A 19,557-nucleotide genomic window follows, 5' to 3' on the forward strand; every position below is an offset into this window, starting at 1 on the left:
AGGAAGATACATATAAAGGGGGGACGGACAATAAAAACTTCCATGGAAGTCTTTGTTGTCCGTCCCCTCATGTTTAATTACCTAAAATACAACCGCAATGCTCTACGCGATGCCAGCGACACCGCCAACGTGCCGCCAACGTTCAAATTTTAAAGCAAGTTGAAACTGGTTGAAACTTGCATACACTTGCCGTTTAGGCGGTGCAAGCAGTACAAGCAACGACCTTTTCAGGCTCAGGTCACAGTGGTTCAACTGGTCCGAGTTCAAATATTATAAAGCGAAGCAAGTGGCAGAGCAGTATAGAAGTGATATATCAACCCACGATGTCGTTTTCGCGGGCAAAACTCATGCGTTTCAACGATACAAGAGGTTAGTACAGTTACTAGTTCGTTTTAAATTTGTGACTACACGTTTCGATTTGTTTGGGCAGCGGAACTTTTGGTTTTCGTGTGGTAATTGTGATCTCTTTGACCGCATGCTTCCTTCAGAATGTGGACCCGGTGTGGGAGACTACACCCCTGTCCAAAATGACCCCAGACGAGCTGCATCCTTCAGCACGGCAAAACATTTGGGGGACAGCACCGGTCAGCCGTCCTAGTGCTTTATGTTGTCTATGGTTAGATCGAGAAAATTAAACCTGGTTTTTAAGCCTGCCTCAATAAACTTCGCATTGCAGAAAGCTGAAACCCCCTGATAATGCTACACTAGCGGTGATGATAAAATGCGAAAGTTTAAAAACATGACGTCACACAAACAAAACAAAAAATACAAAAGAAAAATTATTTATGAGCCGACGATTTTGGTTGTCCCGCTATGTTTTTAATGTATTTATAAGCCGCTTAATTCGGACGGTGTTTTTGTGCAATTCATGCGTTTAGTTCCGCGGCCCCGTTGAGCGCGCTTCTCCGCAGTGCACCGGTGCCCGGTAAGAAGCGCGCTCAACGGGGCTAAATCGGGTGACACATGGGCGATGAAAACGGGACGCGTTGACGCGGTGGGATTGAATAGGTCCGCGTCACAGCATCCGCGCAAGTTGCTATGAGAGCTGCCGCGCGGCACCCGTTTTCATCGCTCATATGTGGAAAAGCTTAATTTTGTTTTGAGGTGCCATGTGCTGTTTAAGCAGTCCACGATAAACAACATTTTTGAGGTACAGGGGCTTCGGGAGCATATCTGATGTGTGGGGGCGACGTCTGGGGGCTCATGTCGCAGGGTGTTTCACGAAAAGTGGACAAATTTGATATTGCGGAAACTACGCGTCGCAACAAGAACGGCCTGTGTCGTTTTGGTCCTAGGCCAGGGGCCTATTTAGGAAAATTATTAAAGTCCAGGATAATTAGATTGTTCATTACTTTCGCGTAATTAACTTTTTTAATATTGTGTTTAAGGGCATGGTTTCAATTAGAAAATTGCTGAGTATCATCAAAAAACACTAAATCAATAAATTGCAGAACGATAGAAGGCACGCGCAGCATTTTTCGGCTTTCTGAAAAACCGCACAACTTCGACGGGTTTCTTAGTTTCGGTTTGAAATCTGAGCGCTTCTCGGCGCCGATAGCACCGCGTTTCGTGGAGAAGTAGTGCAACCAGCCCCTGCTGCATTGCGCGATAACAGCGCAGCAGAGGTTGGTTGCACTATTTCTCGCAAACATCAAAAAGAACAAAGGCCCAAGAACGGACCCCTGAGGAACGCGAGATTTGACTTCACACATATTCCACCCTTTACCTTTTATGTGTACAAACTGCGTTCTCCCGCTAAATAAACGGTTCAATCCATTTACTAGGCATGGAACTTTTTAACATTAGTTGTAATTTCATTAATTGGCTGTTGACCCAGCTTGTTTACAATTTTCAGGGTGTCTCTGGAGCATCTCAACACCTGGAAGCTCATTCAAGTCAAGGGCAACCTTGCATGTCAGTAAGCTTATCCACAATGCGATATTTATCACAGATAGGTTGATTTACGAATCAGGACGCGACAGAGTTGGTCAGCTTTTCTGATTTTGTATTAACTGTTGAAAGGTTATCATAATTAGTTAGGTAAATGTCTACGTAAAGCCGATGGATATGTTTAACTCTTAAAAAAAAAAAAAAAAAAACTGCAGGAGCTGGGAGAGCATATGAAACGGTGCCAATGTTATGTCCGCGCACTATTCACTTCTGACCATGCCATTCTTTGTCATACATATATCTGTAGAACTCCGTATTTCGGAATTTTTTTTTTTTTTGTGAAATTAGGGTTTTGTTTTTCAGAGTTTATTTTTCGCTGAAAATTCGGGGCTTATCGAAGTTTATATTATTATCTTTTATTCACAATTCTCCAAAATGAAAGTTTATTTTATCGTGTTTTCAATGTTTTTTTTTTTTTTTATTAAAAACAAAAATAAAGCAGATTCGGACACAAACGTACCGTTAACTCATAAGAACTCACCTGTATCGAATTATTCCCGCGGCTGCATTTGGCATTGGCGCCCTTGCCATTGGCAGTACTGACTGTCCCACGACACACCTTGCAAAAAAGTATTGCTTCGATTAACATCAATACTCTAAAATAACTATACACTGGTGAACGTAGTCGGTGGGGGGCATACAAGCTCCAGCTGCCCTGCTCCCTCTTTTGAAATCTACAGGTGTGTAGCTTTCACTGTTATAAAAACACAACCCCTCCTTCCTCTAAGAAGAAATAGTATGTTCCAAACTGAAAACCAGAACAGTGGCTTTTGTTATGACCCAGAAGTACCATGACCCGTTGTTCTGAATGAACCTTGGCGAAATAAACAGCAAACCCTTTTGTCAATTAGTCCGATATTTCAAATGAATCTGAAGTGGCCACTCCTAAGGACCACCCACTCTGTGCTCTCACTCATTCTTTTCGTAAAACACCATCTTTTTAAACTGTTTATTGATTTTTATTTTGCCATCGTGACCTCGAAATTCTGAGCTTTTAAGAAAATTTTGAATCGACTGAAAATTTTACTGGCGAATGTTTTTCGCGGTTTTTCGGATTTATACGGCAACACGGAACCCTAATAGTGTACTTGTTCCTAGCATCATTTAAATAGGTTTTGTCTGTTCTACAGGCGGATCAAGTGGCCATCGAAGCCAGCCTCAGCAAGACCAAGTCCGAGCTTTCTGCTTTGCAGAAGAAATACGACGCTGTTAGATCAAAACTCGAGACAGCAGAAATGTCTAATGCACACATGAAGGACCAGCTTTCCAAGCAACTAGACATGATATCTGGCCTACAGACATCCCAGAAATACACTCTGAAAGCCCTGCAAGACATGTCAACAAACTTCAAAAGTTCACTCAACGAGCTAAAAACCCTCAAAGCAAAATGTGCCACCTTGGCCGTGTCGCGTAAGAACTTGTGCAGAACCCGGGATTCTATGGCGGAGACAATAGTGGAACTAGAACGAAGAGCGAAACAATATGTAATAATGTACCAGGATCTAAAAAGAGAAAATCTTCAACTTCAGGAAGACCTACGTGGCATCGCCGACGGGACCCGACCGTGAGTATTCAAACGTCTAGTACCCTGAAGTGATGAGGGAGAGAGAATGAGTTTTTGGGGGCACTCAAGTGGATTTCGAGATTGTCTTTTTATAGCAAAAACTCAACCTATGTGTTCTAAGCATCCTAGAAAACAACCCAAAATTACAATCATATGTGTCCCTTTTTTATCACAAATGCGACCAAATATCGCCATATGCCCCATTTACTGAGGCCTATCTCAGAAAAAGGGGCGTGTTGCAATTTTTCGTCACCTCTTCTTTTTTTTATTAGGAAGAATGGACACATGATCGCGTTTTCTGGGCTGCTTAGGGTGTGTAGATTGTTTTAATCATAAAATTATTATCTAAAAATCCACTGTACTACTCCCTTCCGGAAAAAAACAAACAAACAAAAAAAAAACTGCTGTTTCACGTTGCAAAGCAGCTGACTCTCCTAGCGACACCACAGAGGTTTTCTAGGGAAGGGACCTCGTGCTCTCTGCTTTGTGTAAACTTGCCGCTTAGCCAGTGACATCTTTGCCTTAGATTTACTTATACGACTACTTTGGACCCCCACCTGATGTGATGACAAGATAAGACACCAATGTGCTGGCATTTTTCAATAGAACGGGGGCACGCACACTGTCGTTGCCCTGTCACACTATTCACTAGGCTAAACTGGAAGAAAAAAAAAAAAAAAAAAAAACTTCGTACAACAGTTTTTGCTTTTCTGGCGATTTTTATAGCTGTATATAAGAAAATACTTCGATTTTAAGGCTATTTCATGACGGCTAGAGTTTGTGCAGTCGAGGTGCGTCCTTGAGTAAAGAGCTCGCGCTTGTTGCCTACTAGCGGTATTGTCGTCCGGTTGATTTGTTAGAAAAGGTTGAGAAGCGAATATTTAGACGAAGCAGTACTCAGTCCACACGATAACAGAATAGTGCGAAATGTGGGAATATATTATATGAACAAAGCCTCTTTCCGAGCGGAAATGAAAGGCACAAAGATCTCGTAATGTTGAAGGTTCAATAGCTTACCTGTCCTTTGACTCTCATTCTTATCTTGGAATTTATTGCATGGCGACATGTATTCTGTACTTGTTATGTCTGTGCTCAAGCAAGACAATGTCTGCCATCTGTTTGTTTATGTTTTGTTTCCTTTATTTTGATCCAGGTGGAGAGTCAACTGTGATCTTCTCCAAACCCGGGAGGAACCTTTCCAAGTGGGTACAATTCGAAACTACAGCTGCCACTAGAAATACCACTTTCTATGCCACGTAAAGAGAGAAAGGGCGAGCACTAGCAAAGCAAGGCGGGACGGGAGAGGAGTGCAATGGAGGGCGAGGGGAGAAAGAGAGAGCACTAGGAACATTAGAGGAGAGGAGTTTCCTCTCTTCCTCCCCAGCTTTCCTAGTGCTCGTCTTTTCTCACCTCGCCTGGCGTTGCATTCGCCTGTACTGCACGTAACTGTACCCCGTCGCACCCTACGATGGAAACCGAAGGCTGGCGGGCGGAGCACTCCCTCGGAAACGCTTGCATACGCATTGCGAAAGACTGCGCGAGAGAAATTCCGATGCGTAGAGTATGAAGAGCACTGATCTAACGCATATGGTTCTCTGTTATGATAGCGCGCTATTTTATATTGGTGAAGTAAAGCAGGGGCTTATCCAGAACTCCATTTTTTTTTTTTTTTGGAAGGGGGGGGGGGGAGGGGGCGAAAAATTTGTAAACATGACATTCTCCCATTCTTTCGTGTGCACTGGGTTGTCCACCCATGTCAAATTGCCCTCCGAGAAAGGGGGAGGGGGGGGGGGGTTGGCAGCCCTTGTCGGCCCCCCTTGGATCCGCGCCTGAGGTAAAGGTACATGGTATTTCGTTTTATAAACATTCTTGGCCATATTTCGTAAACATGTCAACTGTTTGGAAAAGTTGGATTGTTAGCCGGCAACACTGACATAAAGCCGTGTCGCCTTAGCCATAACAATCCAATCCAACTTTTATGTACGTAAAACGGACCCGGACCCGCACCTCCCTTACGCACGCGGTCCGTACATACGCTCCCGTGTCGAACACTCTATCCGACTCATCTTCATTTCTTAATGGCCACTGGTTCTGAACCCGAGTTCTCTTCGCCCCATCGCTTCCAGACGCTATCTTAAGCAGACGGAGCCGCCGCGAGGGGTAGAGAAGCAGACGAAAAAGTCTCCTCCGCATGACGATTCTTGGCGCATTGATACGTACGACGGAGCAAATATACCTTGTGGTTTCTATCAGGCTCGCGATTGGACCCGGCGGCCTGTAGCATTGGGATGAAAAGTTGTTCAAGTCGGCATGTTTGAGTTTGCAGTGCAGCGCACATGAATGCTCGATCCCTAATCCTCTTGACGTCAGCCTCGCCGCAGCTTTGCTCGTCCCGAGACGAACTACGTCACGATTGCGTCGAATGTCACGTGGTCTTCGCTGGTTGCTCTCCGAGCACTTGTCAGAGTAGCCGTATATAACGAAAAATACAGCCACCACGCTCAAAATACAAACGTACGATTATCATTTACGGATATTGTGGATCATATTCAACTTATTAGTGAACACGACGGGTATATTTCAGATTTCGTTGAAGTTTTCCTTTAAGGGTAAAATGTTTCAATTAGTTTTGGAAATGGTGTTGTGTCTTCTAAGTTCAGTAATTTAGAACTTCGCAGCCATTTAGACGTATTACTCTAAGCCACGGGTTGCCAGGCTGACCCGGAATAAAAGCCGCAAACAAAACCACTGAACTTCCAATGGCCGCCAAAAAAAAAGATAAAAAGCAGAAAAAAAAAAGCGGGGGGTCCAAACTTTTTTTTTTTTTTTGACCATTAAATGAAATTTAAAGTACTTTAGGTCTGTCCAAGTCAAAAGCAGTTCAACTGTACGTAAGTATAATAACGGTAGCACAGGACCAAACCGCAACCTAGCTGTCTCGATTTAAAACTCGATCCTTTTCTCTTGGAGAAGTGCTCATGTGGCCGGGAGGGAGGCGGGAAAGGAGGGGAGGGGGTGTTAGGTATACTAGGGAGCCACGAGCTGCACTTTTACATACACGCGAAGAGCCACAGCTGGTCCACCCCTGCCCTAAGCTAAGAATAATAAATCATACCTCGGAGGCCTGAAAAAAAAAAAAATGCAGCGATCATATCGTTTGGTGGCAGAAAAGGTGTCTCGCACTGCCGGATCGGACGCGGGCTCCAGAGCAGTTGCTTGCAGTCACTGTTTCTCGAAAACTTTTGGGGGACATCTCAAGAGTCGGCTTCTTGAAACGCCTGTTAGTGGTTAGAAAGGAATGCCTGGGGAGGTTCACCGACATTTCTTTTTGCTTGTTTTAAACTTGTTGTTTCGGAGGAAACTTTCCATATGGAACTACGCTAAAAGACCAAAAATATACAAAAAAAATAATGTGTAGCATATATGTTGCTCGTGTAGCCTTCGGCGACACTTGCTTGCCTTCCAACACACCATCGTCCGTACAACGCGTCGAGGGTGCCCCTGTACAATAGAGAACTCTGTGGCCGTCCTTCCGTCTGGTTTAAATGTGAAGAGAGCTCAAAGGGACCGCCAGCGTCGACAGCTTTGCTCCATCCGACAAGGAGGGTGGGAGGCAACGCCTACATTTTGTTGCTCTAGCACAGTTTTTTACAACGAGCTCACAAACACAAGCTCGTCTAGAGAATGTAACTTTGCGGCATCCCTGTTTCCACATTGAAGAAAAAAAAGGTGGGGGTGGGGGAAATGGCACGACGTCAGAAAGCCAGGGCCCAGAGGCTCCTCTGAGTTCTGCTCCACTTTTTGGTCTGAGTATTCTAAACTAAACCAGACTAGCATTTTTTATTTTTTTTTTAATTTTCGGGGATTAGCACGGGGCCCCCCGGGGCCCTGGGCTACAGCCCCCTCACCTGTACCTTAATTCGGCCCTGGGGGAGAGGGAGGCCTTGAGCCAAATGCACGGCGGCTTAACATATTGCCCAGCACTCCCTGGAAAATGACAACGGGTGCTCAAGGCCCCCCCCCCGGTTCCTGGGTCCCTGCCCAGAGTGCTTGCGTACGTTATTCTAAAACCTCATATTAGTGATCTTGATACTTTGGAGAGCGATAAATCAGACAGAGTGACAGGCATATGATTGTGACTTTATTTCTATTAACAATTTCAAACACTGAACACTCGCGCAAACAGGAAAACATCATAGACCAGATAATGCCTTCGCCTTGTTGAGAAAGTCGAACATGGAAATCGCGCCATCAGGAAGGCGACACTCCAGTTCTGATAGTTTGCGGTCCTTGCTTACCCACTTGTGTCCCCTGGCCCGTACCCCGCACCCAATTTCGCCCTATCCCGTTTCGGGATGGGGCGAAATGGGAACCACCCGGATACGAAGACCACTTTCAGGTGCTCGGTTCCCTCTCCGATGAATACAATGGTCGCTTTCTTAAAAAGTGTTGTAGCCGATATCTATCCATTGAACCGGAACAAAGGGCGTTTCCAGTGAGCTATTCTTTCGACTGTGGATGGATTTCAAACGCGCGCATCACGCTTCTGGGGGGAGCTTGAATCTCAAGAGTGTGACTCATAATGAACTGAGTATGCCGCAAGTAGAGTATGTTGAACCTCAAAGATTAGAGCGTTTTCCTGCCGGAGGTGAAGGCGTTGAAGCTGTTGAAAGAAGACCTAAAAAAGAGGAAGAAATAAGCAGTTTCGTGCGCGAATAGGTTGCGTGCACGCCGTTGACGCCGTCTCGGGACACACCACTGAAGCGGGAAATAGGCCCACCAGAAAGGGCCCAACACGAGAAACCATATAGGCTCCTTGCACTGACGTCACATCGCATAGTTTTGAACACCCTATAAAAGGAGGAGAGGGAAGCTGCTTTTGTAAGTATTTTGAGTGACAGGTTAATCTTCTATAATGTTTTAGGAGGAGAACAGCGACGTCTGCGCTTATCAGGGAGGCACAAAGGAGGATCCTGATAAGAGGGGAGCTCCTTCTTCCCCTTTTCTCTGGAGGGCATCGGAAATGACGTCATGTGCAATTTCACATGACGTCATTTCCGATGCCCTCCAGAGAAAAGGGGAAGAAGGAGCTCCCCTCTTATCAGGATCCTCCTTTGTGCCTCCCGGATAAGCACAGACGTCGCTGTTCTCCTCCCAGAAGATTATAGAAGATGACCCTGTCACTCAAAAGTCTTACAAAAGCAGCTTCCCTCTCCTCCTTTTACATGGTGTTCAAAAGTATGCGATGTCCGGCAGTCCGGCTTCAGGGCGCTGCCATCTTGCTCGGCTGGGGTGCGCTTGGACGCATCATAATCCGATTACACTTGCTAAGGCGTCGTAATCGGATTACGGCCGCGCCCAAGGGCGCACCCCACTGAGCAAGATGGCGGCACACTGAAGTCGGAGGCTGCCGCACTTTTCAGCACGCGCCAGATTGAGCCGCCATAGCCGACCTTCTTTTGTCTTACCGAGATGCCTAGCCACTGAAGCGGGCGTTGACGAGCCACCACAAAGGCGTATGCTAGGGAGAAAGACACAGCTATATCTAAAATGGCAATAACCTCTCCTGCTGCAGCCATGGTGAAGTGGAGCGAACGGAATAAGAGGGAACAAAAACTGAAGGTCGGTTATGGCGGCGCCCATGCACAGCTGCCTGAAAGCGCCTATAGGTTGCGTGCACGCCAGCGTATTTTCTCTGCATGGATCGTCTGCTCGAACTCTGGAAACGCCGTCCTATGCGCATGCTTTCCCGCAGTGTCACCTTCTGTCACGTGATCCCCCCACGCTGTGAATGGCCAGCGAAGATGGATTAATGAATAAATTTATTGCATCAGGATGGCTCTGTTGGCCAGTATGGGGAGAGGGGAAGGAAGGTGGGGGCAGTCTGCAGTTCATGTTCTGCTGACAAGGTGGGCCTCCTTGGCAAAGTTCCACAATGCAAGCAGCGTTGCGTTGGCGTGGTCATTGGGATATATCCATTCGTGGAGTGTCTCGACTCCTGGTGGCTTCTGGTTGTCGCGAATGGCTGCTACAGCCGGGCAGGACCATAGTAGATGAATGACCGTTGGTGGTTCCTGTCGACACTGCTTACAAAGTAGTAGAGCCGAGGGGATCCGCGTGGTTTTGTGTTGCTTATATTCCCACCTTGTGATGATGTCTTCAGTAAGGGCAAATCCGGAGCGGGCTTTAAACTTGTGCCCCTCTGGGAATGTTCCGGAGGATGGGGCGTTGCAGTGGGGGAATGGTGTTTCGTAGTTCCATGTTTTCGTATCTTATTACCATTCGTTGCTCTTCTGGAGGCGGCTTGTATTGGAGGGTGGGCGTTGCCGACTCCGATGCCGCTCTGCACGCTTTGAAATAACCGCGGAAATCGTGCCTTCCGAGCTCGTGACAGCTCATAACACCCAGCGCAGCTCAAAACACTGCACATTTTGTCTCCCAACTTTCTTCCTAGAATTAATAATTATTTTTTAAGTGTTCCAGTTTTTCTTTAGAGTAAATATTTGCATTGATATTTGTTACTATTAATGGTACTTATGAAACATCTTGGCAGCGCTAAAACCTAGACCCGTTTTCACTTCAAGAACCGTATTAAAAGAAGTCTGGCTCTTCGTGGAGTGTTACTGATTTCGCCCTCTTTGTGACGAACTAAGATAGTATTTGCATATGCATTTAATATAAGTTTGTAATATTATTAAAACATAAACATCTTAAAAGCACAACGTAGTGTGTTCCTGGTCTGAAAACCAAATCGCGTAAAAACAAATTTTTTTTTTTCATTATTGTGACAAAAGCAGTGGTGACACAGAATGCATTGTGTGTTGCTGCATGATGATGTTGCACAGATGAACTTGGTACGCATTTTGTGCATCGACGGCGCATTGTTGTGCGTAGCATCGTTCAAAAGAAGCCATAAGAAGCCCTGTCAAAGCTAGTCCACCTCTCTCCCCGTTACCTCCCTAGCATGTGCTTTTTTTTCTTTCCCCTCCTGTGCACACTCTCCCACCATGTGTGTAAGCAAGCTCGGTGCTTTGTGATGACATTTCAGACTTTCCCCATGTGCGCTGTTGGATTGAATTCACAACTGGAGGTACCCCAGTTCGAAACAAAACGCTTCCACGCATTCTCCGTTTTTGTTTTTTTTCCAATATTTTGGTGCATATTTGTGCTACGCTTCTGTATTTCAAGATTCCCTAGCAGCCAGCCATATAAAACAATTTGTATTAAAACAACTTCGTGCAGCATATGAACCATGCGCAAAACATATTTTTCTTGAGGCGACAAGTAGTGTTATTGTGATTCCAATAAAAACTTTCTACTCCAGAGTAATATGCTCCAAGGTAGCTCTTTTTATTTATTGGTAAGGTAATTTTAAGCTTGAATAATGTTGATTGTGTAATAGCTTTTATTTTCGCTAGATTGATACGGGGCTGCAACACCGTAGAAGTTTTGCTAGACCCGATAGCGTAGCACACGAAAAGGCTACCATCTATAGGCTGTTGCGCCAATTCGATGTTTGTTGTTTCCAGACGGACCCCGTATGTTGAAAAGAAGCGTTGCTTTTCGTACTTTTTGCTCGGGCAAGTTCATTCTTGTAAATTTGTACACACAAAATTAACCGCGGTGCTGTACATTATTAAACCAACTTATGCGGGCATTTCAAAGGGCCAACGTGCCACTCGGTACACCTTGTATTTAGGATATGCTGATATATCATTCATTCATACTGCAGGAAATCTGCCGACTCCGTGAACAGGTCCTGAAGCAGACAAGGCACATGCAGGAGCTGGAGGCTGAGGTGGTGCGTCTCTCTTGCAAAACCATGCCCGGACCTCAGTTGAAGGAAAATATTAAGCCGTAATTCATCTTTGCAAGGTCATCACCACCTTTCCATCGTTGAGATTATTTGCTTTTGTTATTTTAACAGAAAATCCTGTAGTTTTTAAATGCATATCCAGCACACCAACCTATTGTTACTAACCCTAATTATCTTGTTTCTGAAATATGTACATCTTGTAAAGAGGTGAACAGCACATACCCCAAAAAAAAAAAACAGAATTTATTTTTACAAAATCGTGTATTTTGCACATTCAAATTTCAATTGCCTTTAAAGTACTCTCCGACTGATGCATTGCACCTGTCGAGAAGTTACCCTTGAAACTCGTCGATTTTGATGCATCTCAGTGCTTCTGCCATTTTTTGTTTTGTTTCTGCCACATCGACAAATCGTTTCTCTTCATAAACTTCTTTAATCTGGGAGAGGGGGGGGGGGGGGGGGGTAGCCACGGCAGGGCACGCCATCTTTGGTCAAAAACTGCGCGGTGTGGGCGGGGGCGTTGCCGTGGTGAACGAACCAATCTCGAAACAACTCGGGTTGTCATTCTGCCCACATTGCGCTGAGTGTTCGGCTGTTTTGGACTAAAAATGTTTTGGACTAAAAACTCACCTGACCTCACCGCCGTGTTACTTTTTTCTTTTCCCGGATGAAAAAAGTTATCCAAACTCAACAGTTGGCCAATGTAGATGTGAAACAACAAGCAGCAAAAGCACTGAAAGGCATCAACAATGACAAGCTTAAAGGCCATTTTGAGCAATGCAAGAAACGTCACGGTCGAGTGTATTGCCTCAGGCGGAGAGCTCTATGAAGGTGACTAAAATTTTAACATATAAAAATAAATACTCAATTTCGTTAAAACAAATTCCGGTTTCTTTTGGGTACCCCATCGTATGGCTGTTTTTAATTCAACTCGGGCAGAACATGTAAGTTTGGCGGATTTTTTATTCCCAAGTTACCGACCAGGATTGAAGCGGGCTATGGGGAACCATATTTCTCCTGCCTGTCGGGGGCTGCATCCCTCCCTCACTCCTGAAGATACTGCAATAAGACTTTTCTGACGTACTAAGAGGCTTTATTATAATAAAACCCCTTCCAAATATACCTTCGAAAAAAAAAACTCATCAAACTGCGCCCCTTTCGTACCGTCTGGCAAATTTTAGCAAACTCTTCCGAGTCACCTATTCAAGATATTTTAATTTTGTTTTTGTGACCCCATGGTTGTCTTGTATGTCAAAACTGCAGGCATTCTGGCTGGTGCCCCATGCGCATGCAGCACACACAGGAACCTGCACGTGGGGAAAAGTGCTTATACGAGTTAAGTTGCACCCAGGTGCCTTGTAATTGTCGATAGGTGACTCGGTTATTCATTCAGTAGTCTTATTGCAGAACACTACCCGTGTTAAATACAGAACCGTATCCCAGCAAATGCAATACCAACAGTTACGAAACACCCAGTGGCTTGTTGGTACGGAATCGTCATGATTTGTGAATGAAATAAATGTTGTAATGAAGCTTTAGCAAGAACTTAGTACAGACGGGTGATTTTGTGTCTATCAAGTTTGTTCCTAGTTTGCACAATATTGTTTTATTCAGTCTTTAAAAAAAAATGTTGAATGTTTTTTTTTTTTTTGTTTCTTGCCAGATTTGGCATTATTCAGATTCCCGTGTTTTGGGTCACCAGCACAAGACTGTAAAGCATATGCTTAAGATTTGCTGATTTACAGGTCATCCACGCTGCTACTGTAGGGGAACCGTGAACAGAATACAAAACTGACAGGTTCAAAAGCTGGAGGAGGTAGTGGTGCAGCACTGTTGGAAAACCACGTTTGGGATCCGGGTCAAAAGGAAATTTTAAGCCCTACGAACCACCTTTTTGAGATCTTCATGTTCCTACCATCTGGTTTCTTTGCTTGAGATTTTAACAAGACATTCTGTAATTTTGAAATAAAATTCTGCATTCAGCATGCTATTGGTTTTCTGCCACAATTTATTCTGTACCTGAAAAATGTACACCATGTCAAGAGATAAAAATCGCAATATATACAGGGTGTCCCAAAAGAAGTTCTTTCACCACAAAAAATAAAGTATGCATTGCTGAATGCTCATTCTCTGCCCAAATGTAGTGCTAGCAGTCCGAATATCAGAAGCAAAAATTTCAGAACCGTTGTTTTATTCAAAAGTTATACGTGATTTTCTGAAAATTTCAATAAGAAAGACGGCCGACAGAGGCCGACTGGATCTGAATGGCACCAGTTGCCGAGAATGGGTCCCATTTTTCCATCAAAAGTTTTAGAAAATAACTTCTAAATTTTGAATAAGATGATGGTTAGTTCTGAAGCTTTGGCATCTGGTTCGAACTGCTAGCGCTACAGTTGGGCAGAGAATGAACGTTCGGATATTTTCGCAATAAAAAACGAACAAAAAAAAAGCTTTGTTTTTACGTTTTATATGGGTGGTTTCATCTCAAATCAGGCAGGCTAAAAGGGTCTCATCTTTAATTTCGACGAAAAAAATACATATTTTGGGGGCATTTCTGAAATGAAGGAGGGCGCAAACCGCATATGTTGCCCAGATTTTTTGTTCTCGAGTTACGAATTGTAGAAGCCGCAGTGGCAGAAACTAGTGTTTTTTCCTGCCGTCGCAGGTCGCGTGTTTGACACCCTCTGCTGTCGCTACTGTTTTTCCTCCGTCATCTTAACTTTCTTTCCTCAATTACGAGCTACTATAAAAATACCTTGATGTATTCAAATAGTTTTAGGAATTTTTTTTTCTAAAAAGATGTCAAACTCGCCGTTCAGGTCGATGTTTGGTCAAATTTGACAGGTCCTTACTTTATATTTAAAGAGGCACTGACCATCAAAATCATATTTTTTTTTTTTTTATTGTCCGAAACGATTGAAAACGATGCCGGGACATTACCCTCAAAATTCGAAACTTTGGAATTCAGTATTTGCGAAGTAAAAAAACAATTTCCAAATGCCGAATTTGAAGTTCCCGCGCGATCCACGCCAGTGCGGTGACGTCAAATATTGCGGAGTCCTGCGAGTCGACTTTCTTTTGCGCCTCCGCTCCAAACTTGTCCAGACTCCAAACCACCGCGACCCGAAGCGAGGAGGTGAGAAGCGGGAGAGAAGGGCGCCGGCGGAAAGGGAAAAACCGGTTTCTTCGTCCGATTCCCCGACTCACCGATCATCCTCTGCTATGTGCTTCGAGCGCCGCCAAGTTTTCGGACGGAGGATACAAATCCAGGAGGCGACATCACAGCGGACTCCGATTTTCGGTATTTCAAAAAGAAGGGCCGTAGTGCGTTCGCAATTGTGTTAAAAACATGATTTACGATTGCCGTTATTAAATGCTATAGAAATGTTGCCTACAAAGCTTCTAAATTTCATGATTCTTGACGTCACCAATCAAGCGAGGAGGTGAGGAGCGGGAGAGAAAAACGCCAAAAATAAAAAGGCGCGCGCGGATAAATTTTTTTTTCGCGATGCGTTTTTTTTTTGTGTCTGACTACAATTTGCATCGTTTTAGGCAATAAAAAAAAATTACGACCTTTGGTGTGTTAAGGTAAATCGTGGTTCTTTAGCTCCATAGACAGACCAAAGCAAGCACATTATAGATATAATAATACCATAATGATATGTCCGACTAGCCGCTCCGCCACCTTCACGTAAACGCTGTGAGAAATAACAAATGTTGAAAGTTTGAAGCCGATTTTCTCAAAACCCCCATTTTCGTAAACTATTATTTTAAAATTGGTTTAGATGTAGTAGTCGACTTTATGAAAAACCAATCTAGAAATGTAATATTTTGGTTGTATGTCCTTTATTTGAGCCGCAATCGTGTGAAATGTGTGCTCATTTGACTAAAATACAGCAACCTTACCGGCATTGTGCGTCTCTACTATTTCAAGAAAATGTTTCTATTTTTGTTTAACTTTTTTGAAAAGACCCCTTCGCAAGACTGCTTCTTGCTAGAATGTGGTCTGTTTGAAAAGGAATGACGGATCGCTGGCTAAGCTAGGACTCGAACACGAAGACGTACTAGAGCTTGGCTTGTGGGAGTGCGGTGAAAAGTTGATAAAAATAATTAAAAAAAAAAAGAAGAAAAACACATTTGGATGTTACGGCTTTTTTAAAACAAGTTTTAGAAGAGGACAAAAAAAAAAAAAACATTCTCCACTTCATCAGACACGCCCAGCGAAGAGCCATATGGCTCGAGAAAGCGCATGTGAAGTCACGTGCTGTCATCTTGCACTTCGATTTTGCTGGAAGCTGGAATGTCGTGACCTAGCGCGCGGTAAAAGAACATCACTGGAAGACCAAGATGGTTTCCATCTTTACCTGCGCGGCTATGACTAAACAGGGAACGTTAATCTTCGGCGTAGTGAGCGACGACATCGTCCATGACTCGTCCCACGCGCTTTACGCTCAACGTTGTCGATGGGCGGCTGGAGGAAGTATTGCCTATCTTCACGCAACTCGTTTATATTTCAGACGGTGCTCCAAGCCCCTTCAAAAACCGGCACCAGGTGTACGAATTCAAGAAAACGAATGTCGTCGCCAAGTGGATATTTCCATCAGGGACGGGAAAAGGTCGTGTGAAGGAGCGGGTGGCGTGCTAAAGCACTAGACATCCATGTGCAACTTGACAACTACAGAATTGTATTCCTTAACGAACGCGCAAAGCTTTGTTGAGGCACTCAGACCGAAAGTCAAACGGATCGTTCTGCTCTCATTTACCAAAAAGAAGCTCACGCGCTTCCGGGAGGTCAAGAAAAAAGAGTGGGTGAAGGTGAAATCGGCATCCGATCTTCACACGTGTGGAGGAAGGCGCCTTGAACATTGACCTAGAAAAGATCTGCGAAAGCTCAGAGTAGCTGCTGCATACACGTGTCATGACATGCACGTAACGCGTTGTGTCCCAAAATTTAAAAGATCGCCTGTGAGTGCGTGCCGGCATGTTCAAAACTAAAACCGTGGACTGCGTGGCTCTATACACAGTGCGAAAACTGATTCACAGTTACGTCGAACTAGTAAAAAAGTGTACTGCCTTCAGTAAATGTGCGCCATCTATGTTTGTGTTTTTTACTGGTTCTGTGCGCGCGTTTCTACATTGCCGAGGTGCAAGAACTGTGCAGTACACCGTCGGCGACCTGCTAGATGTGAGGAGAACAAAACCCGGTGCACCTTCCCAAACGATTTATGTACAAAATTTGAATGGTGTGAGAATTTATAATTTAATCGCAATAGGCTGGATAATAAGTAGCCACCCTCGTTTACTTTGAACCGTTCTATATAGATCAAAGTTTTGACATGTTGCGTGGCCTTTTGATTTGTATATTCTTCTTACTCAATGTTTTGTAGTATGCTTATGTGGCTTTCCCTTATTTCGAGTTTTTAGATTACAGTAAATATCAGAAGTTCGCCTACTCTACGTTGCTTGTTAAAAAAAAAAAAGTAAACAGAAATTACAACATATTTTTGAAATCGTAGAGGCGCACAATGCGGGTAAGGTTGCCGTATTTTAGTCAAATGAGCACATATTTCACACGATTGCGGCTCAAATAGAGGGCATACAACCAAAATATTACATTTTTAGATTGTTTTTTTTTTCTTGTAGTCGGCTCTTCTATCTAAAAGAATTTAAAGATACAAATTTACAAAAATGGGTTTTTTGAGAAAATCGAGTTCTTTCAACATTTGTTATTTCTCACAACGTTTACGTGAGGGTGGCGGAGCGGCTAGTCAACAGATCATAATAGTATTAGTATATCTTTAATGTGCTTGCGTTGGTCTTTCGATAGAGTCAAAGGTTTTATACAGCGTGCTGAAATTGAACGAAAAGTGAAAACCCTCTCTATTTCATAATTTATTTTTCAGTACTCGTACTTTGACACAAACTTTGATTAAATTGGAAGGCAATGAAAGGTTCTACGCGTGGTATTATTTTAAAAACAATACTAAACATAGTTGGCTAAAAAAATCCGCAATTTGTTCATGGAGGCATATTTGGGGATTTTTACAAAGATTGGAGCGACGAATAATAAACAGATATATAATGTGGTTTTACCTACTTGCATATATAACACACTAAAAAATATAGACGCTCTCTTTTGAATACTTTGGGATTGAGAGTGGTTTAAAAACACGACAATCGTCAAAACCTCGTCGTTCTTTCCCGCTTCTTTGAGATGTTTTAAAACATGTCAGGGCATTAAAAAAAAAGGATTGTTCTTCATGGAACATGTGCCACGAAATATAAAAAATTGAAGCAAAATAAAAAATATGACTGCACCTCGTTGCCTGAATCCAAATGAAAACAACCATATATAAAGGGTGTTTCAGAGAACTCGGGCCAAATTGCTCCTGCGAAAACTACTCATCGCAACAAAGGAAGACTTGTGTCGTTTTGGTCCTGGGCCAGAGGCCTATTTAGGAAAATTATTAAAGTCCGGGATAATTAGATTGTTAATTATTTTTGCGTAATTATCTTTTTAATGTGTTTATGGGCATGGTTTTAATTAGAAAATTGCTCAGCATCATCAAAAAACACTAAATCAACAAATTGCAGAACGATAAAGGCACGCGAAGCAATTTACGGCTTTCTAAAAAACCGCACAAATTGGCCAGGTTTTTAAGTTTCGGTTTACTATCGGAGCGCATCTCGGCCCGGGTGGCACCGCGCCCCATGGAGACAGTGCAACCAACCTCTGCTGCGCCGTCATCGCGCAACGCAGCAAAGGCTGGTTGCACTCTCTCTTCATGGGGCGCGGTGCCGCCGGGGCTGAGATGCGCTCCGATAGCAAACCGAAACTTAAAAACCCGTCGATTTTGGGCGGTCTTTCAGAAAGCCGTAAAATGCTTCGTGTGACTTCTATCGTTCTGCAATTTGTTGATTTAGTGTTTTTTGATGATGCTCAGCAATTTTCTAATTTAAATTAAAAAAAGTTAATTACACAAAAATAATTAACAACTTAATTATTCTGGACTTTAATAATTTTCCTATGGGCCCCTGGCCCAGGACCAAAACGCCACAAGCCTTTTTTCGTTGCGATGAGTAGTTTTCGCAGGAGCGATTTGGCCAGCGTTCTCTGAAACACCCTGTATATATATGGAAATAAAAACGTCGCCAGAAAACAACCTGGAAACTTAGAACTTAATTATTTCCCAACAGTTTCGCCGAGAGGACCCGGCTTCGTCAGGGGTTCGTCATACAGTAACATTTCACTCGCGAAGACGTCAGTGGAGGCACAAGAGTAAAGTAAGGGAAAGGATCGAGCCAACGCCACATGTGCACAGACATAAAAAATCTTAAAATAGGCAAGCTATGTATACCTATATATATATATATATATATATATATATATATATATATAAATATAAATTGCGTACCGCATAGTCACATGATAAGAGGAGCAGGAAAATGTTTGAGCTTTCCCGCCTCCAGTGCGAGCTTCCTACCTTGAACATCTGGTAAACTTTGAGCGTGCATGAGCAGCCAAGGCACAGTGCAAGGCAATAAGTGCGTCTGAAGGCCTGGCATTTGAAAGGTACCCTGCCATTTTGCCTTGTTCGGGACTATAGGTTCGAATAGAATTTCAGGATGCGGGTGTAAATATTGTAAGGAATGGATGTTTTCATTAATGGCTATGTGTCTCATTTGCTCCTAATCTGAATTCCCTGCCTCACGGGTCGCATACCTGCAGCCTTTGGGTGGGGATCACGAAGAGGAAATAAAAAGTTTGGGGTTTATGTGCCAAACCAACATGGAGCATTGGACATGCCCCAACAAAAGATTGGGTATCTGTTTAAGTCACTTAGGGTTTTTTGATGTACAGCCTAAATCCTAGATTTATGGCACATATCATGCAAAAGGCCTCCACGAGATTAATTTGTGGGTAGGGTGTCGACTGGGATTGGAAACCATAAACTGGCACTTCAGAGTTGCCATCACCGGGGCAGTGATTGTAACCAGAGTCATGAAGACTGATGGCGATATGCAGTTCAATGGGTGAGCAGGTTTAAAAACACTGTGACCTCCTTTTCACCCTCCGCCGCATGGGCGCTGCCATCTTGGAATCACGTGATGCGGCCGCCATTAGGTTGCTTCAACTTGTTGCTCCGCTCTCCCGTCCGCGCCTTGGCGGATGCGTTAAATTTGTGTTTTTCGTCGCGTTTCACCGCGTCTCTTGCCTTACTTCGTA

At 43.8% G+C, this 19,557-nt stretch overlaps 1 protein-coding gene across 6 annotated transcripts in view; it reads left to right on the top strand.

Annotated features, from left to right (window-relative positions):
* Nucleotides 1-108: 108 nt before the first annotated feature.
* LOC115333010 (myosin-4-like) overlaps nucleotides 109-19,557 on the top strand; it is a 34,551-nt gene continuing 15,102 nt past the window's right edge. The window contains exons 1-7 of one of the 6 annotated variants that reach the window (XM_029995528.4): nucleotides 113-369; nucleotides 489-584; nucleotides 1,856-1,914; nucleotides 3,081-3,514; nucleotides 4,668-4,716; nucleotides 11,247-11,315; nucleotides 13,076-13,318. In XM_029995528.4, coding sequence (XP_029851388.1) covers nucleotides 324-369; nucleotides 489-584; nucleotides 1,856-1,914; nucleotides 3,081-3,514; nucleotides 4,668-4,716; nucleotides 11,247-11,315; nucleotides 13,076-13,108 — 786 coding nt within the window. In that variant the 5' untranslated portion in view covers nucleotides 113-323 and the 3' untranslated portion in view covers nucleotides 13,109-13,318. Of the gene's footprint in view, nucleotides 370-488; nucleotides 585-1,855; nucleotides 1,915-3,080; nucleotides 3,515-4,667; nucleotides 4,717-11,246; nucleotides 11,390-12,993; nucleotides 13,319-19,557 lie in introns of those variants that run through there. The other 5 variants (XM_042287538.1, XM_029995527.4, XM_040218338.3 and 2 more) reach the window with 5 other exon arrangements.

This window comes from Ixodes scapularis, unplaced genomic scaffold, assembly GCF_016920785.2.
Source record: "Ixodes scapularis isolate PalLabHiFi unplaced genomic scaffold, ASM1692078v2 PGA_scaffold9__187_contigs__length_104089568, whole genome shotgun sequence".
NCBI lineage: Eukaryota > Metazoa > Arthropoda > Arachnida > Ixodida > Ixodidae > Ixodes > Ixodes scapularis.